Here is a 26,892-nt window from a genome sequence, read left to right on the forward strand (position 1 = left end):
TTATCCTGAGTCATAATGGGTTGAACCAGCAAGTTGTAAGTGTCTTGTGACTGTTATTTCCTCGCGTGTTACATTTAATAATAGATATTGTTGAGGTGTTTGGTAGAGTAGGTATTGTCCCCAAAGTGTGGTGAAGATGAGACAGTGCTCCTCTCGCTTCTCTAAGACGGTTTACTCTTTGTCAGACTAAAGACAGTATGTCACTGGAAGACGGAAGATTTAGAGAGACATGATTACCACATACATAATTATCAGGGAATTGACAGGGTAGACAAGGACACGGGTGGTACTCACACAAGGCAACACAGATGGAAACTGAGAACCTAAATGAGTCACAGAGGCATTAAAAGGAATGTTTGTCAGTGTCAGAGTAGTTAATAAATGGAATGCATTAGGAGTAATGTGGTGGAGGCTGACTCCATACACAGCTTCCATTGTAGATATGATAAGAGCCCAGTAGGCTCAGGAACCTATACACCAGATGACTGACAATTGTTCCTTCCACAGGCGAGTACCTGTGTAAGGAACCACTCACGCGCTCACTGCTATAAACACTATAACCGATCCGTGATCCGCGGCTACTACGATACCTAGAGAGTGCTACGCTAGCACGATACCTGGACACGATACTGTTATCAATGACGGTTATCTGGCTTCCTACGCCACTTCCTGACACACAACACATGGCTGGAGCAGGAGAGTCTGTCCTTAACTGACACCCCTCAGTCACCTGATGCCGCAGCCCCTCCTCTTACGGCTCCACAACCTCAAGACACTGTCGTACTAAAGTCCCCTTATCCTAACCTAACAGAGGACCCCGAACAGAAAACGGGAGAATATGTCACTTTCGCCAACCGCGACCATTTTCCAGTACGATAATTTTTTGACCTTTGGTAAAGTACATACGTCAAAATGCGACGTTCTATTAGGAGGACGGGTGGGTCGCCCACCACACTGGTATCTGGCTTTTTCATAGCATTTACGGTTTCATCAAGCATTAACGCAACTCTCTACGAAACCAGTACATCTTCCCTCGACCAAGGCGACATTTTTTACATTTATTAAACAATTTATGAGCTCTGCGTCATTACGAGGTTGTGTCAATAACTATCTTGGGTTGTGGGGTTCGGAGCTCATAACTGTTTAATAAATGACAAGAGCCGCCATCAGTGAGAAGACACGTATAGTTTACTAAGTGGCTGAACCCTGGCAAAGTTCCGTTGTTACCTACAACCATAAAACATTCATATTGAAAATGAAGAAAAGACCCAATTTATGTTGAAGTGAATTATAAAAAAAACAATTGTAAGTGTTTCTAACACACTTAAATGTAAATTGTGTCTTCTCTTCACCTACATTCCAGCACTACAGCACTGTAGTAAGTTCCTCCACATTCTATACTTATAAGACGAGGGAGGGTGAGCCCCAGCCCTCCCCCAGCAGGTGTTGTGAAGGGTGGTAACATCTGTGGCGGCTGACACACACCCCCCCTCCCCCACCCCAGGCTGGCTCAAGTCACAACACGTACCCTCCTCACGGAGCACCTCCTCACGGAGCACCTCCTCACGGAGCACCTCCTCACGGAGCACCTCCTCACGGAGCACCTCCTCACGGAGCACCTCCTCACGGAGCACCTCGTCACGGAGCACCTCGTCACGGAGCACCTCGTCACGGAGCACCTCCTCACGGAGCACCTCCTCACGGAGCACCTCCTCACGGAGCACCTCCTCACGGAGCACCTCCTCACGGAGCACCTCCTCCTCCTCCAAAACATTCCAAACGTCAAGAAGCTGCCGTTCTAAAGTACCTCATCCTAACCTACCAAGGGGGCCTCGTAGCCTGGTGGATAGCGCGCAGGACTCGTAATTCTGTGGCGCGGGTTCGATTCCCGCACGAGGCAGAAACAAATGGGCAAAGTTTCTTTCACCCTGAATGCCCCTGTTACCTAGCAGTAAATAGGTACCTGGGAGTTAGTCAGCTGTCACGGGCTGCTTCCTGGGGGTGGAGGCCTGGTCGAGGACCGGGCCGCGGGGACACTAAAGCCCCGAAATCATCTCAAGATAACCTCAAGATAACCAAAAGATCCAACATACAACACGGGACATTATGACAACTTCGCGAGCCGCGACCAATTTCTAGTACGACGATTTTTGGCTTTAAAGTATACGTCAAAATTCGACGCTGTATTAGGAGGACGGGCTACACGGAGAATAACGTATGGCGAGTCCTAATTTGTGTGCTCAAAGCACAAACGCCTTCAAAATTATCTAAAGGTAAGAAGACTTCAAGAAGGATTTGTCCTCTTTGTTTCAGGAGCCCTGAATCCCCAGTGTTGCCTCCACTGGCCCCCTTGATGCCCAGTGCCGCCCCCTCCAGTGCTCGCGGTGCCCTGCGTGACCCAGTTCGGACCCTCGGTGGGCCCTCCGTGGGCCCTCGGTGGGCCATCTCACCCCACATGAACCCCCCAGGGCAACCTGTCGCCTCATACGGGGTCCCAGACGCACCGTGTCGCCCCATACGGGTCCCAGACGCATAGTGTTGCCCCATACGGGGTCCCAGACGCATAGTGTTGCCCCATACGGGGTCCCAGACGCACAGTGTTGCCCCATACGGGGTCCCAGACGCACCGTGTCGCCCCATACGGGTCCCAGACGCACCGTGTCGCCTCATACGGGGTCCCAGACGCACCGTGTCGCCTCATACGGGGTCCCAGACACACCGTGTCGCCTCATACGGGGTCCCAGACACACCGTGTCGCCCCATACGGGGTCCCAGACGCACCGTGTCGCACCATACGGGTCCCAGACGCACCGTGTCGCCTCATACGGGGTCCCAGACACACCGTGTCGCCCCATACGGGTCCCAGACACACCGTGTCGCCCCATACGGGTCCCAGACACACCGTGTCGCCCCATACGGGTCCCAGACACACCGTGTCGCCCCATACGGGTCCCAGACACACCGTGTCGCCCCATACGGGGTCCCAGACGCACCGTGTCGCCCCATACGGGTCCCAGGAGCTCCGGTATCATCCAAATGTAGTGTACTTTTTCACTTTTACAAAGACATAGTAGGTTAGTTTTTAACGTGAGTTTCCATAATGGCTGAAAGCGCTGTATTTGCCGTGTTAAAGTGATCCAAGTGTAGAAAGAGATGTTATTAGTCGGACATGTTTACCCAGGAGAGAGAGAGCTCTTTGTGACGGCTAAAATGAATGACTCTCTAACACGGCATTGATGTTAGTGTTCAGTTTTCCTCTGGTGTTAATATGTGATTATCTACAAAGATAAACGCGATAATTATTATCTATAATGCTTATCGTAAGTATAAGAATACAGATGAATCTTATATCAAGTGTATTCTTATAATAGCCTATGAGAATAATTGTATTCAAATACCCTTCTCATCATTCTCTGGGTAGACTGGGTACGGGGAGGGGGGAGGGGGAGAGGCTAGAAAAGAGGATGTGCCCGTGTGCTGAGGATAAGGTGAGGAAGTTATAAGGCGAAGGTGAGAAGCCAGCATGTTGATATAATAACACGAAGAGAAACATGTTAACAGAATGTGTGCCTCTAATACAAGCAGTGAGGTAAACATTGGCGGTAATGTTGTGTATTATGGCTACTATTTCCGGCCACAAACATTATTTTGATACTGCTGACTTCTTTGACATTAAACAAAAACTAACATGTGTAAAGAACTGTACATTGGCAACGTTAACATGACGGAGTATAAAGATGGTCCAGACAACGGTGATGGTCCACTATATGGTGACCAGTGTGTGGTGAGGGAGTACACAGGCGCCTGTCGCCCCACCGGTCATCAGGGGGACACTACACAACTAAAACAACAATAATCACTTCACGAAACACTCCACACACGTGACCAGGGGCGAGGGGCACACACGTGACCAGGGGCGAGGGGCACACACGTGACCAGGGGCGAGGGGCACACACGTGACCAGGGGCGAGGGGCACACACGTGACCAGGGGCGAGGGGCACACACGTGACCAGGGGCGAGGGGCACACACGTGACCAGGGGCGAGGGGCACACACGTGACCAGGGGCGAGGGGCACACACGTGACCAGGGGCGAGGGGCACACACGTGACCAGGGGCGAGGGGCACACACGTGACCAGGGGCGAGAGGGTAAATGTCAACAAAGGAATCAAATGTCAACAAAGGAATAACTGGAAAGTAGGAAGATGTATTTTAAACTTTCTAACAAACCGAACGCAGAAAAATAACCAACAAAATATAATCTGGTAGTCTGCATGGGGGAAGAGATTTTTTCCACGGTAGTGTACTTGTTCTAATACTCTGGTGTTCTAGCCGACACACCTGGAGTGGGTACCTGGAGTTCTACTCCTCCCCCAGGCCCGACCCATGGCCGGGTTTGACTTGTGATAACTTAGTCCAATAGGCTGTTGTTGGAGCTGCCCGCAGGCCACACAGGCAACCTGGTGCCTTACATCATGCTCCCAGTGCAGTGTCGAATTTGCTATTGAAGTTGTATATAGAGTAGTTAATGGAGCTACTAGGGAAGGGGGAGGTGGTAATTGTTGCAGATGCATAACAACTCTAAACGTCTAGAGGCTATCACCATAGAGGGAACAATAAACATAGAGATGCAATTATAAGAGAACATTCGCAGAGTTTCCTAAGCAAGAGAGACTACTGGAGCCATCTACCTGGTGGGGTGATGTGCGGAGGACCACCTCTGGTGCAGCCTGGCTTCTTCCTTATCTGGATATCATTCAAGGTCGGCCCCCCCCCCCCCACACACACTCACGCCTCGTAATATGTGTTTAAAACTGTTCTAAACTCTCCCTCCAGAGAGCTACACGTAAACAAACTAAAAAAAATTGTAAAAACTATATAGTGTTTTAATGGATACTACCTAATTAAAATAATTACCTAATAATGTATATATATATATATATATATATATATATATATATATATATTTATATATATATATATACTATATATACTATATATATACTATATATATATATATATATATATATATATATATATATATATATATATATATATATATATATATATATATACATATATTTACATATATATACAATTATATACATATTGGCTTGGCTTTCTGATCAATGTAAATGTTGTAAGTTATATCAAGACGAGAAAGTATTCTATCACTATCATACAGAATCTATTCCCCGTCCCCCCCACCCACCATGAAAGTCCAATTCCCTAACCCCAATAAACTCTAACCCCCCCCCCCAACCTTCCAGGTTCACTCCCCCTCCCCCCCCCCTTCCCCCCACCTCCAGGTGCCCGTGTTGATGGGAGGGTGAAGATGGGTGAGGACCGGGGGGAGGGGAGGTGGGAGGGGAGGGGGAGGGGAGGTGGGAGGGGAGGGGGAGGGGGGGGGGTGAGGTGGGGTGTGCGGAGGTGACAGCAGTATGCCTCCAAGCGACCACCGGGACCAAAATAGTAGCGGTAGTGGCACCGTGGCTCAGTGCCATCCTCCGCCTGGCTGTGGAGGATGGCACTGAGCCACGCTTCCTCACCCTGCCTCGCCTGCCTCGCCAACCACAAGACCAAGAGGCCGTCCTTCATAGCGGTGAGCTCCACATATGCTCCTACATGAATGACGCTCACGTATTTCATTTGGTAAATTATAGCGTTCGTGAACGACCAGCACAGACAGAACCCCCCCCCCCATCTTTATGAACCGCATGTTTGCAGCCGTGGGTCCGAGAACCACCAATACTCCACCGTGAACCACATGATGATGTCCTCAGCGTGGGTCAGAGAACCGCAGCCACCGGTCGGAGAACCACCAATACTCCACCGTGAACCACATGATGGTGTCCTCAGCGTGGGTCCGAGAACCGCAGGCACCGGTCGGAGAACCACCAATACTCCACCGTGAACCACATGATGGTGTCCTCAGCGTGGGTCCGAGAACCGCAGGCACCGGTCCGAGAACCACCAATACTCCACCGTGAACCACATGATGGTGTCCTCAGCGTGGGTCCGAGAACCGCAGGCACCGGTCCGAGAACCACCAATACTCCCCCGTGAACCACATGATGGTGTCCTCAGCGTGGGTCAGAGAACCGACGGCACCGGTCCGAGAACCACCAATACTCCCCCGTGAACCACATGATGATGTCCTCAGCGTGGGTCCGAGAACCGCAGGCACCGGTCCGAGAACCACCAATACTCCACCGTGAACCACATGATGGTGTCCTCAGCGAGGGTCAGAGAACCGCAGCTACCGGTCGGAGAACCACCAATACTCCACCGTGAACCACATGATGATGTCCTCAGCGTGGGTCCGAGAACCGCAGCTACCGGTCGGAGAACCACCAATACTCCACCGTGAACCACATGATGGTGTCCTCAGCGTGGGTCAGAGAACCGCAGGCACCGGTCCGAGAACCACCAATACTCCACCGTGAACCACATGATGGTGTCCTCAGCGTGGGTCAGAGAACCGACGGCACCAAATCTTCCGCTATGCCAAGAAGAGTTTGCTAGTTCTATATTTGCCTTTAATATTACGTCAACAAAAATGTAACTCTTCCCTCTGTTAGCAGTCATAACAGTCACTGACGTGAGTCACGGGTGTGACAGCCACGGACATGATAACCTTGGACTTGACAGCCACGGACATGACAGCCTCGGACATGACTGACAGTTGCATGATAAACATGGACTTGACAGCCACGGACATGATAACCTTGGACTTGACAGCCACGGACATGATAACCTTGGACTTGACAGCCTCGGACATGACTGACAGTTGCATGATAAACATGGACTTGACAGCCACGGACATGATAACCTTGGACTTGACAGCCACGGACATGATAACCTTGGACTTGACAGCCTCGGACATGACTGACAGTTGCATGATAACCATGGACTTGACAGCTACGGACATGACTGACAGTTGCAGGATAACCATGGACTTGACAGCCACGGACATGATAAACATGGACTTGACAGCCACGGACATGATAACCATGGACTTGACAGCCACGGCAGGCAAGGCCATGGCAGAATAAATACCAAAGGCTCACACTATTGTTGCGCCGCTAAACTTGTTGGTCCGTTTTAAACTTGTTGTTGGTCCGTCTTACATGGTCGTACGACGTCGACAACTCCGTAGTTGTGGATCAGTCGTAGGTGCTGGTCCGTCGTAGTTATCTCTGGTAGCTGCTGATGAATCATCAGGGACGTCACGTACCTCGTGATATAATATATAAAACACGATTTAATCTATATTTTCCGCATGGTTAGGGTGGGAAGGATAGCATAGATAGTGATAGGATAGGTAGAGTTAGAATAGGTTAAACAAGGATAGCAAAGGTTATACGACGATAGGTTAAGTTAGGTTGGGTTAGAATAGGATAGGTTTGATAAGGATAGGATAAACTGAGTTAAAGAGTATCGATTACGTATAGCAATATATACTTTTCTCAAATTTCCGACCGCACTTCATAATAGCCTATTGTCCCATAACAAAAAAGTTCTACAAAAGCTTTTCATTCAAAGGCAACGAACAGAACACGTGTGGAGGGTGGACCCGGTGTGGACCCGGTGTGGAGGGTGTGGACCCGGTGTGGAGGGTGTGGACCCGGTGTGGAGGGTGTGGACCCGGTGTGGAGGGGGTGGACCACCCTCCACCACCAACTATGGTGGCCACCACCACCAACCGTCATCCCCCCCCCCTCCCCCCCACCATTCCCTGCGTCACACAATATCCATCATTAAACTAGTATTATATTCCGCCTGTGTTAGTCTGGTCATGCTAGTGTTAACCTCAAGGTGTTCCGGTCGTATATCAGTTCAGTCCAATCATAACTAATGATTGTGTGAATGACAGATAAAGCCAAATCAATTAATCAACCCTCTAATTGATCACCCCCCCCCAATCACCCTCCAAGCATTACTTACCCTTAAAACCTTCCACGGTTACAGCTGAGAAAGTAATTATTATTCACAGCAAACAGCATTCACTTAAGGCAGAGAATTAATAATAGACTTCCATTTTCGTAATTGTCAGTTCAAAGTGTATAAGTTGAAGTGAAGTGAGGTGTTGCTCTCGTGAACCCCGTGAAGCCTGGTGAGCCAGGCTGGTGTCCACAACCTCCACAAGCCTGGTGAGCCAGGCTGGTGTTCACACCTCCACAAGCCTGGTGAGCCAGGCTGGTGCCCACACCTCCACAAGCCTGGTGAGCCAGGCTGGTGTTCACACCTCCACAAGCCTGGTGAGCCAGGCTGGTGTCCACAACCTCCACAAGCCTGGTGAGCCAGGCTGGTGTTCACACCTTCACAAGCCTGGTGAGCCAGGCTGGTGTCCACAACCTCCACAAGCCTGGTGAGCCAGGCTGGTGTCCACACCTCCACAGCACCATTTAGCGTGAGTGGCCAACATTGTGTGGGTCTGGGCCGGCTGGGAGCGGGCCACACGCACCTCCACCTCCTTACACGCTAAATTCCCTCTTCTCTAATTCCATAAAAACTTGTCGTGATGAAAAATTCAGAGATAATTCCTCATGTTTTGTGGAGAGTTGGTCAGACCATAGAGTAAAGTTGGTCTGTCCGCGCTCGCAGGTCGCCCAATTATTCTATACCAACCTACACAAAGAAATCACATTAACTTACTTTATTAATAAGATAATCAGTAAAAGCCATGATGAGGATTCGAACCCGCACACTGGGAACTCCCAAACGTACGGCTTAAACAACTCTGTCACGACATGCTAAGAGTCAAGCAACCTGGGACTCAACTGAATCCCCTAGAGGTTCTGAGGCCGCCATGGAAGCCTAGTCAGGGTCCCACACTCCTTGCCCCCGCCCTCCCATACACTCTGACTGTTGGTGGCCACCTCCAGCGTGTCTCATCACATGCACAAAGAATACACATTAACTTGCTGGAGCTTCATCATGGCGCCAACTGATTCTTCTCACTGATTCACCAAGTTAATGTGATTTATCTGTGTATTTTAAGAGAAGCGTTGGAGGTGGAACTTGTACAACAGCCAGAGTGCATGGGGGGGGGGGGGAGGGCAAATGTGTAGAACAATGTGTTAAACCTCCTTTTTTGTTACACACCTCCAGAAAGTAGCCCGTAGCAGCTGTCTAACTCCCAGGTACCTATTTACTGCTAGTTGAACAGGAGCATTTTTGTGAAAGAAATTCTGCCCATTTCTTTCCGCCCCCACTGGGGATCGAACCCGGAACCTCAGGAATACGAATCCTAAGCGCTGTCCACCCAGCTGTCAGCCCCCCCCCACCCCCACCCCGGTGTACAATGAAGCACAATTCAGCGTCGTGTACAACCCATAATTGTACAACCCAGAATTGTACAACCCAGAATTGTACAACCCATAATTGTACAACCCAGAACTGTACAACCCAGAATTGTACAACCCATAATTGTACAACCCATAATTGTACAACCCAGAATTGTACAACCCAGAATTGTACAACCCATAATTGTACAACCCAGAATTGTACAACCCAGAATTGTACAACCCATAATTGTACAACCCAGAATTGTACAACCCAGAATTGGAAATCCTATTTTATAATTTATAACTTATGAATGTCGAAGCCTAACAAGAATAGGCTACGCGGTTTCGCTTTCAAGACTAAATTGTCTTGGAGGCCCTTAAGTCTTTAGCAGAGCTGCCGGATAGCTGAGTAGTAGTTTAAGAGCTGCCGGATAGCTGGATAGTAGTTTTAAGAGCTGCCGGATAACTGGTTAGTAGTTTTAAGAGCTGCCGGATAGCTGGGTAGTAGTTTAAGAGCTGCCGGATAGCTGGGTAGTAGTTTTAAGAGCTGCCGGATAACTGGTTAGTAGTTTTAAGAGCTGCCGGATAGTAGATTTAAGAGCTGCCGGATGGCTGGGTAGTAGTTTTAAGAGCTGCCGGATAGCTGGAGTAGTAGTTTTAAGAGCTGCCGGATAGCTGGAGTAGTAGTTTTAAGAGCTGCCGGATAGCTGGAGTAGTAGTTTTAAGAGCTGCCGGATAGCTGGAGTAGTAGTTTTAAGAGCTGCCGGATAGCTGGAGTAGTAGTTTAAGAGCTGCCGGATAGCTGGGTAGTAGTTTTAAGAGCTGCCGGATAGCTGGAGTAGTAGTTTAAGAGCTGCCGGATAGCTGGGTAGTAGTTTTAAGAGCTGCCGGATAACTGGTTAGTAGTTTTAAGAGCTGCCGGATAGCTGGATAGTAGTTTTAAGAGCTGCCGGATAGCTGGATAGTAGTTTTAAGAGCTGCCGGATAGCTGGGTAGTAGTTTTAAGAGCTGCCGGATAGCTGGAGTAGTAGTTTTAAGAGCTGCCGGATAGCTGGAGTAGTAGTTTTAAGAGCTGCCGGATAGCTGGAGTAGTAGTTTTAAGAGCTGCCGGATAGCTGGAGTAGTAGTTTTAAGAGCTGCCGGATAGCTGGAGTAGTAGTTTTAAGAGCTGCCGGATAGCTGGAGTAGTAGTTTTAAGAGCTGCCGGATAGCTGGAGTAGTAGTTTAAGAGCTGCCGGATAGCTGGGTAGTAGTTTTAAGAGCTGCCGGATAGCTGGAGTAGTAGTTTAAGAGCTGCCGGATAGCTGGGTAGTAGTTTTAAGAGCTGCCGGATAACTGGTTAGTAGTTTTAAGAGCTGCCGGATAGCTGGATAGTAGTTTTAAGTGCTACCGGATAGCTGGATAGTAGTTTTAAGAGCTGCCGGATAGCTGGGTAGTAGTTTTAAGAGCTGCCGGATAGCTGGAGTAGTAGTTTTAAGAGCTGTCGGATAGCTGGAGTAGTAGTTTTAAGAGCTGCCGGATAGCTGGAGTAGTAGTTTTAAGAGCTGCCGGATAGCTGGAGTAGTAGTTTTAAGAGCTGCCGGATAGCTGGAGTAGTAGTTTAAGAGCTGTCGGATAGCTGGGTAGTAGTTTTAAGAGCTGCCGGATAGCTGGAGTAGTAGTTTAAGAGCTGCCGGATAGCTGGGTAGTAGTTTTAAGAGCTGCCGGATAGCTGGGGTAGTAGTTTTAAGAGCTGCCGGATAGCTGGGTAGTAGTTTAAAGAGCTGCTGGATAGCTGGGTAGTAGTTTTAAGAGCTGCCGGATAACTGGTTAGTAGTTTTAAGAGCTGCCGGATAGCTGGGTAGTAGTTTTAAGAGCTGCCGGATAACTGGTTAGTAGTTTTAAGAGCTGCCGGATAGCTGGGGTAGTAGTTTTAAGAGCTGCCGGATAGCTGGGTAGTAGTTTAAAGAGCTGCTGGATAGCTGGGTAGTAGTTTTAAGAGCTGCCGGATAGCTGGGGTAGTAGTTTTAAGAGCTGCCGGATAGCTGGGTAGTAGTTTAAAGAGCTGCTGGATAGCTGGGTAGTAGTTTTAAGAGCTGCCGGATAACTGGTTAGTAGTTTTAAGAGCTGCCGGATAGCTGGGTAGTAGTTTTAAGAGCTGCCGGATAACTGGTTAGTAGTTTTAAGAGCTGCCGGATAGCTGGGGTAGTAGTTTTAAGAGCTGCCGGATAGCTGGGTAGTAGTTTAAAGAGCTGCTGGATAGCTGGGTAGTAGTTTTAAGAGCTGCCGGATAGCTGGGGTAGTAGTTTTAAGAGCTGCCGGATAGTTGGGTAGTAGTTTTAGGAGCTGCCGGATAGCTGGGGTAGTAGTTTTAAAGAGCTGCCGGATAGCTGGGTAGTAGTTTAAAGAGCTGCTGGATAGCTGGGTAGTAGTTTTAAGAGCTGCCGGATAGCTGGGGTAGTAGTTTTAAGAGCTGCCGGATAGCTGGGGTAGTAGTTTTAGGAGCTGCCGGATAGCTGGGGTAGTAGTTTTAAGAGCTGCCGGATAGCTGGGGTAGTAGTTTTAAGAGCTGCCGGATAGCTGGGGTAGTAGTTTTAAGAGCTGCCGGATAGCTGGGGTAGTAGTTTTAGGAGCTGCCGGATAGCTGGGGTAGTAGTTTTAAGAGCTGCCGGATAGCTGGGTAGTAGTTTTAAGAGCTGCCGGATAGCTGGGGTAGTAGTTTTAAGAGCTGCCGGATAGCTGGGGTAGTAGTTTTAGGAGCTGCCGGATAGCTGGGGTAGTAGTTTTAAGAGCTGCCGGATAGCTGGGTAGTAGTTTTAAGAGCTGCCGGATAGCTGGATAGTAGTTCTAAGCAATATGATAGTAACAGTTATGAGTCATACAAAATATTCTGTTATGATAGGAAAGTTAATCAAATTTATATTATTAGAAATATAATAAATTTAAAATTAATACATTACAAATACATAAAAGTCCAAAGGAACTGTTAATGTTGAAGAGAAATGAGTTAGAGACGAGAGGAACCAATAATTGCGTGTGGGAGTAGTACAGAGTGTAGCCAGCCAGAGGTCGGTGAGGCCCACCACACACACACTATGTAAAACACACACCGAACACTTTATGTAGGGTATACGTAAATCTGTGTATCTATGTATTTACGTATGTAGGTTAGCTTAGCATTTTAAAAGCACCGAATCACCTTCTGTGGTTGAGTGTTCAATAAACCCTTGAACTGTATGTTTAACACTTCTCTAATCCTGTCCATGGAGGACAGAAGAAAATGTATACTGTATATGCTGGTTAGCATTGTAAATGTGTGGCCACGTATGTGGTAGAAAAAAAACATTCATTCAAGTGTGTGTGTACTGTAACTGTGGTGGTCAAGTAGACTAGTAAACCCAACGTTGCCGGCCTGTGGCGGGACCGGGACCTGAAGCTTGGAAACACACCTAGGTAAGCACACACAAAAGAGAAAGATCTGGGGGTTGATATCACTCCCAACCTGTTCCCCAGAGGCCCACATCAAAAGGATATCATCAGCGGCATATGCTAGGTTGGCCACCATATGAATTGTCTTTAGAAATTTGTGTAAGGATTCATTCTTGTATACCTCATATGTTAGACCAATCCTGGAATATGCAGCGCCAGCCTGGAGTCCATACCTAGTTAAACACAAGATAAAGTTAGAGAAAATTCAGAGGAAAGACTACGAGAGCTAAACCTTACGTCCCTGAAAGACAGAATAGTTAGAGGAGACATGATTACCACCTTCCAAAACAGGAATTGACAGGGTGGTCAAAGACAAACTATTGAATTTGTCTAAGCTAAACTCCATACACAGTTTTAAATGTAGATATTATAGAGCCCAGTAGGCTCAGGAACCTGTACACCAGTTGGTTGAGAATTGAGAGACGGGACCAAAGAGCCAGAGCTCAACCCCCGCCCTACAGATGCACAGGACCCAGCTACGCCATAACCTCAACACCTCATCGGCATAACATTTTCTGATTATTGAAATGACAGAAAGCAGTGACAAACAAGATGATTAGGCCAGTTTAGCTGATGTGGCCACGCTCAGGCACGGACACCCAACACCCCACTACGACACGGACACTAACAGCCCACTACGACACGGACACCCAACACCCCACTAGGACACGGACCAATAGCCCACTAGGACACGGACACCCAATAAGCCAACAGTAGGGAAACTCAACAGAAGACACAATGAGCCACAGACATGAGACACAAGGGAGGCTCATCAAGCACTCAACACAGACAGACAGACACGCTCAACAAACAGGTTCATCATGCACTGACAGCAACAGTCAACAGTCAGGCGCGGCAGATTATCAACTATAGTCTGCCTGTCAGTCATCACAAACCCAAGTCAAAAGCTTTTGGGTCAGAATCAAGTTTTATATCAAGTTATGGACAAGCGGAGGCAGACTGCGGCAATCAAGTTATAGGCACTAAAGATTAGTGCCTATAACCTCTAGTCCTATATAATCGCTAGTCCTATATGAGTTATAGGACTAGAGATTAAGGCAAACCGCAAGTTATACGCTTTGAGATTTCGATAAAGTGAGTTACAGGTCTATAAGTTAAGGCATATGGTAGGCGGAAGGGTTCACATCCCCGCAGACAACCTAACCTTGGTAGATATATGGGTGTGTGTGTGGGTGTCACATGTACTAGTTCGCTCATATATATACACAGTGCCGTGACGCCTGCGGTACCCCCGCTCACCCCACCTGTACTGACCAACACCTCCAGCTGCCCCAGGCCGCCCCAGGCTGCCCCAGGCCGCCCCAGGCCGCCCCAGGCCGCCCCAGGCCGCCAGCAACGGTGACTACACGCCTTAGAGCGAACTCTCTAACTTGTAAAGATTCGGTGTGGACTCTAAGAGAGGTCTACTCTTGACGTGTTCTGGTCTTGTAAGTTACGCGGCTGTAAGTTACAGCCGCGCCGTTTAGTCCGTGCTGGCGAGATGTGATTAACGACCTGATGACCAACCACACACCAGAAGATGTGTGGTTAACGATGTGCTCAATTAATGTCACGTTGAGGATGTGGACTGAGACACGGGAGGCTCTTGAGCCACAATTAGCAGTTTGCATAAAATGTTTATTTGAATCTGAGCCATTTCTTCGCCTATGCTGCATCGTCTGAGAGGGACAAGGTGACGTTTGTTCCCCCTTCATAATTGTCATCATTACCGCCCAAGTTATGGTCACTATACCGCTACGCTCTCTTAACTACACCCGCTTGTTAAACTTGCACTCTAATTACCCTCCCGTTAACTGCAGGCTTTTTCCCGGCACAGTTGTTGCCCAACCGTTACACCGTGCAACACATGCAGCTGCAACACAACTGAACCTCCCATACACATACACACACACACATACACACAACTAAAGTCTACAGGGGCCGGTGGCTGAGTGGACAGCACGCTGTACATGTAATCCTGTGGTCCGGGGTTCGATTCCTGGCGCCGGAGAGAAGCAACGGGCAGTTTCTTTCACCCTCATGCTCCCTGTTATCTAGCAGTAAATAGGTACCTGGGAGTTAGACAGCTGTTATGGGCTGCTTCCTGGGTGTGTGAGTGTGAGGGGGGGGGGGAACAAATAAAAATATAATAATAATAATTAGTAGTTAGTTACGGATGATTGATTGACAGTTGAGAGCAGGGCCGAAAGAGCAGAGCTCAACCCCCGCAAGTACAACTCGGTGATTACACACATATATACACACACACACACACACACACGAGTCATTTAGGAAGTTCTAAACACCGATCTGTTACTTGTCTCTTGGGAATAACAAACATAAATGTCTTAAAACAATTTAAAAGTCGAAACCAATAAATATTGAAGCAAGCAGAGCCTTAAAGTTAAAAGCCAATCAATAATCCTACTCACGCACGCACGAAAACTTTAGTCGCTCAATTGACTACGGACGGACAAGTTAAAAAAAAAAACTACTTTTTTTTTACCATATAATTTGACAATGGCAAGCAGTTCAGCGGCCCGTCCTCCTAGTACAACGTCGCATTTTGATCCCATACTTCACCTAAGGCTAAAAATTGTCGTACTAGAAAATAGAAGCAGTTCGCGGAATTGGCAAACTGTCCCGTTGTATGTTTTGGGTCGTCTTGGAGACAAGGATAAGGGCACTTTAGTACGGCAGTTTCTGGACGTTGGGGAACGCCAAGAAACTGCCGTACTAAACTTAGGAGGGCGGAGCCTAAAGTCAATCAATAAAGAATGTGTATTTGTTGACAATTCTTTCAAAAATGGATATACTTTTGCAATAAAATATCTTCCACTGCCATGGATCAGTAATACTCATTGTCTTCCTAAACATGAAGTAATAATTTAAACATCTTGCAGTAGAGATAATGTATACATTGGATAATAATATATAATAGTGACGCCTGTGTATGGAGAGAAGGAAGAGGCTGTCATAGTTAAAGCGTCCGCAACAATTATGGCTAAATTTGCTGTTACTAATTTAAACAATCCATTTTCCTTCAGTTGACCTGTCTACAATTATAATCAGGTGTATTAATCATTCTCAGTATTGTGCAGCATATACACAGCCGGTGAGTATGTGTGTATGAGTATCGTGACGGTCCAGTCCCGCCTGAGTGGTCACAACGACACACGGACATGTTGTGCTAAATTGCCGGCAACTGAGTACCCACGTCTGGAAGAGGTCCAGCACCTGAGTACCCACGCCTGGAAGAGGTCCGGCACATCAGTACCCACGCCTGGAAGAGGTCCGGCACCTGAGTACCCACGCCTGGAAGAGGTCCAGCACCTGAGTACCCACGCCTGGAAGAGGTCCGGCACATCAGTACCCACGCCTGGAAGAGGTCCGGCACCTCAGTACCCACGCCTGGAAGAGGTCCGGCACCTGAGTACCCACGCCTGGAAGAGGTCCGGCACCTGAGTACCCAAGCCTGGAAGAGGTCCAGCACCTGAGTACCCACGCCTGGAAGAGGTCCGGCACCTCAGTACCCACGCCTGGAAGAGGTCCAGCACCTGAGTACCCACGCCTGGAAGAGGTCCGGCACCTGAGTACCCACGCCTGGAAGAGGTCCGGCACCTGAGTACCCACGCCTGGAAGAGGTCCGGCACCTGAGTACCCACGCCTGGAAGAGGTCCGGCACCTGAGTACCCACGCCTGGAAGAGGGTCACACACCGTTAGTGTTGCCAGCCGCTATGGCCTGTCATGCGTGACATAAGGTAAATCGTCGTAGTAGAAAATGAAAGCGGCTGGTGAAAGTGACGTACTGTCCCATTTTCTGTTGTGGGTCCTCTGGTAGGTTAGGAGAGGACACTTTACATTGAACGTTTTCTTAGCGTGTTAGCTTACACGCTAATGAAAGCTATAGGTTTCAAATCCAGATTGTTGTCTTTATCAGTGACTCACTTATTACCATAATAGTAGCAACGGTCAAAGGTTTCACAAGAGTGGCAGCCACACGTTAGCCATCTTGTCTTGACAACGGAACACTGGTCCGTGAGGTCGACCCTCACGAGGAGAGGCGCAGTAGTCTTCACAACATTACCATAATGCTCATGTGTGTGTGAACACAACCCAGTCTTAATGGCTACTGCTAGGCTTATATGCACATACTGACTGATACCTCAGTTTCCAAGTAAGCAAACTTTTTATAAACCAAACAACAAAAATAATATGTCGGGAATCTGAAAACAGTCAATTTTAGAAGGGAAGAGAAGAACACGAAAAATAAAAAGCTTGTCTAACCTAACTTAGACCTAATTTATTCCTATGGTAACGTATGAAGTTACGCTAGGATACCTTTATATGTTTACTTTCTACTTTTATCTTTACTCAGTGTGTTCCCAACTGGACTTGTCAACATGTGCAGCAGCGACAACAACACCCAGGTGGGACTGGGGTGTTAAGGAAGTATTGACCATCAAGGTGAAGATGTTACAATTAAGGAGATCGCGTGAAGCGTGTGACTGGCGCTCATCCAGCCGGCCCTCTGCACTGTTCACAACGTCACTAAACACATGTACTAAATTACCATAACAAGTTCAAGTACGTTTATTGAGACAATAAGATGAATCTTAAGGGGTAGAGTACCTTAGGCTGTTTCTACTCCTCCTTGCTTTACCCTAACCTAACCGAGCACTCATGAAACGTGACATGTCGCCAGTTCTGCGAGCCGCCATGATAATACATCAGTTGTTGATGTATTAAACCAGGCCTCAGCATTTTGGAAAAATCGCCTATGTGCTATTGAGGCGGAAGGGTGGTACTCGGCCACACCAGGGACCTCACACAGTTAAATATATCCTACACACCAGGGGCCAGATTCACGAAGCAGTTACACAAGTACTTACGAACGTGTACATCTTTCCTCAATCTTTGACGGCTTTGGTTACATTTATTAAACAGTTTATAAGCATGAAAACTTCCCAATCGACTGTTGTTATTAATACCCTGCCGGTGCTTCAGAGCTAATTAACTGTTTAATAATTGTATACATAGCCGCCAAAGATTAAGAAAAGATGTACAGGTTCGTAAGTGGTTGCGTAAATGCTTCGTGAATCTGGCCAGGCAGATCCACCACCACCAGCCACCAGCGGAGTGCAGGTTAACGCAGTCATACAAGCAACTATGGTACGGTGCTCAAGCCTCACTACCCAGGTTACACGGTACTCCAGCGTGATGTACCGTGTCACATGACGCTCCTGCATGACAGACCAGGACATCCCCTGCATGACAGACCAGGACACGTCCTGCATGACAGACCAGGGCACGTCCTGCATGACAGACCAGGGCACGTCCTGCATGACAGACCAGGACCCCCCCCTGTATGACAGACCAGGACACCCCCTGTATGACAGACCAGGACACACCCCCTGTATGACAGACCAGAACACGTCCTGCATGACAGACCAGGACACGTCCTGCATGACAGACCAGGGCACGTCCTGCATGACAGACCAGGACACGTCCTGCATGACAGACCAGGGCACGTCCTGCATGACAGACCAGGACACACCCCCTGTATGACAGACCAGGACACGTCCTGCATGACAGACCAGGACACGTCCTGCATGACAGACCAGGGCACGTCCTGCATGACAGACCAGGACACACCCCCTGTATGACAGACCAGGACACGTCCTGCATGACAGACCAGGGCACGTCCTGCATGACAGACCAGGGCACGTCCTGCATGACAGACCAGGACCCCCCCTGTATGACAGACCAGGACACGTCCTGCATGACAGACCAGGACCCCCCCTGTATGACAGACCAGGACACGTCCTGCATGACAGACCAGGGCACGTCCTGCATGACAGACCAGGACCCCCCCCCTGTATGACAGACCAGGACACCCCCTGCATGACAGACCAGGGCACGTCCTGCATGACAGACCAGGACACCCCCTGCATGACAGACCAGGACACGTCCTGCATGACAGACCAGGACCCCCCCCCTGTATGACAGACCAGGACACGTCCTGCATGACAGACCAGGACCCCCCCCCCCCTGTATGACAGACCAGGACACGTCCTGCATGACAGACCAGGACCCCCCCCCCTGTATGACAGACCAGGACACCCCCTGCATGACAGACCAGGACACGTCCTGCATGACAGACCAGGGCACGTCCTGCATGACAGACCTCACGGAAAGAAACAAGGTGCCGCAACACTTCCTCCTGGTCCTCAGGGTAAAATAAAAATAAATTGCCCCTCACCAGGGTGCCCCACTATGGTGCCCTAGGATGCCCTAGGGTGCCCCAGGGTGCCTCACCAGGATGCCTCACTATGGTGCCCTAGGATGCCCCAGGGTGCCCCAGGATGCCTCACTTTTCCCTCAACCATTTTCCGATTTCCTCGCTGTTGTGTCGCACAAAATGCCAGGTTTTGGTCACTAAACTATTGTGTAGAAGCAGGTGTGGAACATAGCTTATATATACATACATACATATATATATATATATATATATATATATATATATATATATATATATATATATATATGTGTGTGTATATATATATATATGTATATATATATATATATATATATATATATATATATATATATATATATATATATGTATATATATATATATATATATATATATATATATATATATATATATATATATATATATACATATATATATATATATATATATATATATATATATATATATATATATATATATATATATATATATATATATGTGTGTGTGTGTATGTATAGGCCGCAGGGAAGCTGTGGCCACGTCCTTAGCGACTACACACGCACGCACGCACACGCACACACACGCACGCAACATGGCATCAGGTACTTACAAAACCATAGCCCCGGCTCTTGCCCGTCTGTCTGTCAGTGATGACGACGGCCTCCTCGATCTCGCCGTAGACCTCGAAGTGCTCCCGGAGTGACTTGTCCGTGGTGTGGTAAGGCAGACCCCCCACGAATATCTTGGTGAAGGTGGTGTCCTTCTGGCTGATGCCCGGCGCTTCTATTGCCTGGTGCATGGTAGGCGTGGTGAGGCCCGAGGGTATGGCGGCGGGCATGAGCATGGTGGCTTGGGGTGGCGGCCGAGTGGTGTGTGAAGGGAAGAGAGAGATGCGGTAGGAGGTCACGCGCGCACGGTCCACGGTAGACTGACGGTGTGGGTCGGCACGCACCGCTCCCCCACACAGACCTGCTGCTGCTGCTGCTGGCACTCCCGCTTGCCAACACCACCAACACTCACAACCTTTATCCATGTCACGTCAAGTACCGATGACACTTGTCCACTTCATCCATAAGTGATATACCGTAGGAAGTTATTATAACCTGCGTAATAGTGCGCAGCAATGCGTACTGGAGGGAATAAATTTCGCAAAAACGTTCTCGTCAGCAACTGGTGGGTAGCACGCGCTGAAGCAGTGCGCATGCGCCTGAGCCCCTCCAGCCACGTGGGTCGTCCCGGCTTATCCACACATATCTCCTCTCCTACCAACAGCTGCGCCCAAAACACACGCAAGAAAGCGAGGAATATATACGCACTTGTATATTCACAACGCGTGTACGCATACCCATAAGGGCCGGAAAGGCGAGGGCATCGGGCAACACAGGTGGCAATCACTGCCAGCCCAGCTACATGCTTGCCGCCTTTTATTGAAGATATCAATAAACACGTCACCTTAAAGCAAACACTTGCTTGGTTTTTCAACAAACATACAAAAATGTGAGAGAGAGAGTTTAGCAGGAGATGAGAGTAGGAGTATTGTTAAGCGGTGTCTTCAGAGGTGCTCATCTACTGCTACTTGCCTCTTTGTGCTGCCAGCCAGGTAGTTCCAGCTCCTGGACCCCATCTTAATACAATGACTAGCAACCCTCCTACTGCCTCTCGTATCCTCTCTGGAACTCTGCATACAGATAGTCTTATCTTCTATTCTCTTAATTCAATGTTGCACTGTGAGTGTCTATTTACTATTTAAGCCTGCAGAATGGAGCTATTAGCTCTTGGACCCCGCCTTCCTAACCAAGCTATTTTTCCTCCATTATATCTACTACATATATTTCTCACTAACACATCCCCAGGAAGCAGCCCGTAGCAGCTGTCTAACTCCCAGGTACATATATGCTACTAGGTGAACAGATGCATCAGGGTGAAAGAAACTTGGCCTATTTGTTTGTGCCTCGGTCGGGAATCGAAACCGGGCCCTAAGGACTACGACTCCCAAGCGCTATCCACCCAGCCGCGAGGTCCAATAAGTGTGTGTACTCACCTATTTGTGCTTGTAGGATCGAGCGCTAGCTCTTGGATCCCGCCTTTCTAGCCTTCGGTTGTTTAAAGCAATGACGCCGGTCCTTCTCTATCATACATAGTTTTAAAGTTATGAATAGTGTTTGCTTCCACAATGTGCTCCTTTGGTTCACTCCATGTCACCACTACTCTCACGCTAACAGAAAACTTTATAACATCTCTGTGACTCTATGAGTTCGCTGGAGTTTCCAGCTTCCACTCATGTCCTCTTGTTCTGTTGGTATTCCGTGTGAATATTTCGTCTATTTCCACTCTGTCAATCCCCCAAAGTATTTTGTATGCAATTATCATATCTCCCCACTCCTCGTCTTTTTCTTACGTCGTGAGGTTCAGTTCCTTCAGTCACTCTTCATATCCCATCCCATGCAACTTTGGGACTAGCCTCGTCGTAATATTTTTTTAACTTTTTCCAGTTTCCTTTGTGTGTTTCTTTAATTAAATGGGGTCTCCATGATGGCGCGTCATACTCTTAAGACTGGCCTCACGTAGGCAGTGTAAAGTGCCCTAAATGCCTCCTTACTTAGGTTTCTGAATGATGTTCTAACTTTTGCCAGTGTAGAGTACGCTGCTGTCGTTATCCTATTTATATGTGCCTCAGGAGTTAGATTAGGTGACACGTCAACTCCCAGGTCTCTCTCTCGAATCGTCACAGGTAGGCTGTTCCCCTTCATTGTGTACTGTCCCTTTGGTCTCCTATCACCTAGTCCCATTTCCATAATTTTACATTTGCTCGTGTTGAACTCCAGTAGCCATTTCTCTGACCATCTCTGCAGCTTGTTCAAGTCCTCTTGGAGTATCCTGGAATCCTCATCTGGTCACAACTCGTTTCATTAATGTCGCGTCATCCGCGACCATCGACATATAGGACTCTACTCCTGTAGACATGTCGTTCACATATATTAGAAATAGGACCGGTCCCAGCACCGATCCTTGAGGTACTCCACTCGTTACTGTTCGCCAGTCCGACTGTGTGTGTGTGTGTGTATATAAACTATTTGTATTTACTATTTGTGTCTGCAGGATCGAGCTATTAGCTCTTAGACGCCGCCTTTCTAACCAATCTATTTTTTCTCTATTATATCTACTACATATTTATTTCTCTCTAACACACACACACGCACACACACACACACACACACACACACACACACACACACACACACACACACACACACACACACACACACACACACACACACACACACACACACACACACACATCCCTAGGAAGCAGCCCGTAGCAGCTGTCTAGCTCCCACGTACCTATTTACTGTTAAGTGAACAGGAGAATCAGTGTAAAATAAACTCTGCCCGTTTGTTTCCGCCTACGCCGTGGATCGAACCCAGGCCCCTTGAGATTACGACTCCCGAGCGCTGTCCACTCAGCCGCGAGACCCCTGGTATGCGTGTGTGCATTCAACTAGTTGTAGTTACCTAGTTGTGCTTGCGGGGGTTGAGCTCTGGCTCTTTGGTCCCGCCTCTCAACTGTCAATCAACAGGTGTACAGGTTCCTGAGCCTACTGGGCTCTGTCATATCTACACTTGAAACTGTGTATGGAGTCAGCCTCCACCACATCACTTCCTAATGCATTCCATTTGTCAACCACTCTGACACTGAAAAAATTCTTTCTAACGTCTCTGTGGCTCATCTGGGTACTAAGTTTCCACCTCTGTCCTCTTGTTCGTGTCCCACCTGTGCTGAAGAGTTTGTCTTTGTCCACCCTGTCAATTCCCCTGAGAATTTTGTAGGTGGTTATCATGTCTCCCCTTACTTTTCTGTTTTCCAGGGACGTGAGGTTTAGCTCCTTTAGCCTTTCCTCGTAGCTCATACCTCTCAGTTCCGGGACCAGTCTGGTGGCATACCGCTGAATCTTCTCTATCTTCGTCTTGTGTTTAACTAGGTATGGACTCCAGACTGGAGCTGCATACTCCAGGATTGGTCTGACATAAGTGGTATACAAGGTCCTGTGTGTGTGTGTGTGTGTGTGTGTGTGTGTGTGTGTGTGTGTGTGTGTGTGTGTGTGTGTGTGTGTGTGTGTGTGTGGGTGTACACTTACCTAGATAATGACAACATGCAAAGCCTGTGTGCGATCACCTGACAATACTTATATATATATATATATATATATATATATATATATATATATATATATATATATATATATATATATATATATATATATATAATATAATCAGTGTCTATTTCCAACAGTGTTGAGTGTAGTCATCATATGTTGTTGCCACGAGCAACAACAGTGCCACGAGCAACAACAGTGCCACGAGCAACAACAGTGCCATGAGCAACAACAGTGCCACGAGCAACAGCAGTGCCACGAGCAACAGCAGTGTCACGAGCAACAGCAGTGCCACGAGCAACAGCAGTGCCATGAGCAACAGCAGTGCCACGAGCAACAGCAGGGCCAGGAGCAACAACAGTGCCACGAGCAACAGCAGTGCCACGAGCAACAGCAGTGCCACGAGCAACAACAGGGCCACGAGCAACAACAGTGCCACGAGCAACAGCAGTGCCACGAGCAACAGCAGTGCCACGAGCAACAGCAGTGCCACGAAGAACAGCAGTGCCACGAGCAACAGCTATGCCACGAGCAACAGCAGTGCCACGAAGAACAGCAGTGCCACGAGCAACAGCAGGGCCACGAGTAACAACAGTGTCACGAGCAACAACAGGTCCACGAGCAACAACAGTGCCACGAGCAACAACAGGGCCACGAGCAACAACAGTGCCACGAGCAACAACAGGGCCACGAGCAACAACAGTGCCACGAGCAACAACAGGGCCACGAGCAACAGCAGTGCCACGAGCAACAGCAGTGCCACGAGCAACAGCAGTGCTACGAGCAACAACAGTGCCACGAGCAACAGCAGGGCCACGAGCAACAACAGTGCCACGAGCAACAGCAGTGCCACGAGCAACAGCAGGGCCACGAGCAACAGCAGTGCTACGAGCAACAGCAGGGCCACGAGCAACAGCAGGGCCAGGAGCAACAACAGTGCCACGAGCAACAGCAGTGCCACGAGCAATAGCAGGGCCACGAGCAACAACAGTGCCACGAGCAACAGCAGTGCCACGAGCAACAGCAGTGCCACGAGCAACAGCAGTGCCACGAGCAACAACAGTGCCATGATCAACACTCTCCCTGATCATGACAAGTGCAGGAGGAGGAGGAGGAGGAGGAGGAGGAGGAGGAGGAGGAGGAGGAGGAGGAGGAGGACGGGGAGGAGGAGGAGGAGGAGGAGGAGGAGGAGGAGGAGGAGGAGGAGGAGGAGGAGGACGGGGAGGAGTGTCAACAGGCAGCAACAGGAGACGCGGCACAAGGAGCAACAGAGCAAGTAACAGTAGGAGAGGCCAGGAGAGGAGCGGGTAGAGGCGCAGGTGCAGCAGTAACAACGGGGAGGATAAGTGATCACCACGGGGGAGAGGGAGAGGAGGGAGAGGGAGAGGGAGAGGTGGGAGAGGGAGAGGGAGAGGGAGAGGAGAACAAGGAGAGGAGGAGGAGCAGGTGGTGGGGGTGAGGGAGGCGGCCACGGGGCGGCAGGTGAGGTGTACACCTGTGTGTAGTGTCATTACCACACTACCAGCTGACCCGACGCTCTCCCCCTACCCCCCCTCTCTCTCTCTCCTTGTCTCTCTCTCTCTCCTTGTCTCTCTCTCTCTCTCTCCTTGTCTCTCTCTCTCTCTCTCTCCTTGTCTCTCTCTCTCTCTCTCTCTCCTTGTCTCTCTCTCTCTCTCTCTCTCTCTCTCTCTCTCTCTCTCTCTCTCTCTCTCTCTCTCTCTCTCTCTCTCTCTCTCTCTCTCTCTCTCTCTCTCTCTCTCTCCCTCTCTCTCTCCCTCTCTCTCTCTCCCTCTCTCTCTCTCTCTCTCTCTCTCTCTCTCTCTCTCTCTCTCTCTCTCTCTCTCTCTCTCTCTCTCTCTCTCTCTCTCTCTCTCTCTCTCTCTCTCTCTCACTGTCTGCCAGATAGATGTAAAATATTGCTGACAATATACTCCAACAAACCCGGCCATCTTCCCTGGAACAGAGTACTGACAGTACCGGTGTGGTCAAGAGTACCAACATGTCGTGATGGACCACCAGGAAGTACCAACATATATATATATATATATATATATATATATATATATATATATATATATATATATATATATATATATATATATATATATATATATATATATATATATATATATATATATATATATATATATGTGAATGCGTGTGTGTGTGTACTCACCTATTTGTACTCACCTTTTTGTGCTTGCGGGGGTTGAGCTCTGGCTCTTTGGTCCCGCCTCTCAACTGTCAATCAACTGGTGTACAGGTTCCTGAGCCTACTGGGCTCTATCATATCTACACTTGAAACTGTGTATGGAGTCAGCCTCCACCACATCACTTCCTAGTGCATTCCATCTGTTAACTACTCTGACACTGAAAAAGTTCTTTCTAACGTCTCTGTGGCTCATCTGGGAACTCAGTCTCTACCTGTGTCCCCTTGTTCGCGTACCACCAGTGTTGAATAGTTTATCTTTATCTACCCTGTCAATTCCTCTGAGAATTTTGTAGGTCGTGATCATGTATCCCCTTACTCTTTTGTCTTCCAGTGTCGTGAGGTGCATTTCAAGTAGCCTGTCCTCGTAACTCATGCCTCTTAATTCTGGGACTAGTCTAGTGGCATACCTTTGAACTTTTTCCAGCTTCGTCTTGTGCTTGACAAGGTACGGGCTCCATGCTGGAGCCGCATACTCCAGGATTGGTCTTACATATGTGGTATACAAGATTCTGAATGATTCCTTACACAAGTTCCTGAAGGCCGTTCTGATGTTAGCCAGCCTCGCATATGCCGCAGACGTAATTCTATTTATGTGGGCTTCAGGAGACAGGTTTGGTGTGATATCAACTCCTAGATCTTTCTCTCTGTCCGTTGTGTGAAGGACTTCATCTCCCATTCTGTATCCTGTGTCTGGTCTGTTTCCACTGCCTAGTTTCATTACCTTACATTTACTTGGGTTGAACTTTAGTAGCCATTTGTTGGACCATTCATTCAGTCTGTCTAGGTCATCTTGTAGCCTCATACTATCTTCCTCCGTCTTAATCCTCCTCATAATTTTTGCATCATCAGCAAACAATGAGAGGAGTGATTCTATACCCTCTGGGAGATCATTTACATATATTAGAAACAGTATAGGTCCAAGGACTGAATCCTACGGGACTCCACTGGTGACGTCTCGCCAGTCTGAGACCTCACCCCTTACAGTGATTCGCTGTCTTCTGTTACTTAGGTACTCCGTTATTCAATAGAGTACCTTCCCTTTCACTCCTGCCTGCATCTCCAGCTTTCGCACTAGTCTCTGGTGTGGTACTGTGTCAAAGGCTTTCTGGCAATCCAAAAATATGCAGGCTGCCCACCCCTCTCTTTCTTGCCTTATTCTTGTTGCCTGATCATAGAATTCAATTAATCCTGTGAGGCAGGACTTGCCATCCCTGAAACCATGTTGGTGTTGTGACACAAAGTTCCTACGCTCCAGATGTTCCACTAGCTTTCTTTCGCACAATCTTCTCCATCAGCTTGCATGGTATGCAAGTGAGGGACACTGACCTTGACCACACACACATATATTGTGTGTGTGCGTGTGTGTGAGTGAGAGAGAAAATAAAGCCCGAAACCATAGAAACTATTTTTGATTCAGTAAATACTTGAGTAAATACTGGTTTTTGAATGTAATAGTTGTATATAAGGAAGGTGAGGCCGGGCATGACGGGTTGCTAGAGTGTCTCAAGTGT

General features: G+C 48.2%; 2 protein-coding genes across 10 annotated transcripts in view; both read right to left on the reverse strand.

Annotated features, from left to right (window-relative positions):
* The window catches only part of LOC123754253 (RNA-binding protein 24-B), a 180,043-nt gene extending 160,048 nt beyond the window's left edge, over positions 1–19,995 (reverse strand). For 2 of the 9 annotated variants that reach the window (XM_045736474.2, XM_045736468.2), the window contains exon 1: positions 19,626–19,984. In XM_045736474.2, coding sequence (XP_045592430.1) covers positions 19,626–19,859 — 234 coding nt within the window. In that variant the 5' untranslated portion in view covers positions 19,860–19,984. Of the gene's footprint in view, positions 1–19,625 lie in introns of all 9 variants that reach the window. The other 7 variants (XM_045736476.2, XM_045736473.2, XM_045736475.2 and 4 more) reach the window with 5 other exon arrangements.
* A 3,326-nt stretch (positions 19,996–23,321) lies between these two features.
* LOC138366018 (mRNA decay activator protein ZFP36L3-like) lies at positions 23,322–24,260 on the reverse strand. Its single transcript, XM_069326737.1, has one exon. The coding sequence runs from the start codon at positions 24,258–24,260 to the stop codon at positions 23,322–23,324; it is 939 nt and encodes a 312-aa protein (XP_069182838.1).
* Between the last annotated feature and the right edge of the window lie 2,632 nt (positions 24,261–26,892).

This window comes from Procambarus clarkii, chromosome 18 (assembly GCF_040958095.1).
Source record: "Procambarus clarkii isolate CNS0578487 chromosome 18, FALCON_Pclarkii_2.0, whole genome shotgun sequence".
NCBI classification, from domain to species: Eukaryota; Metazoa; Arthropoda; class Malacostraca; order Decapoda; family Cambaridae; genus Procambarus; species Procambarus clarkii.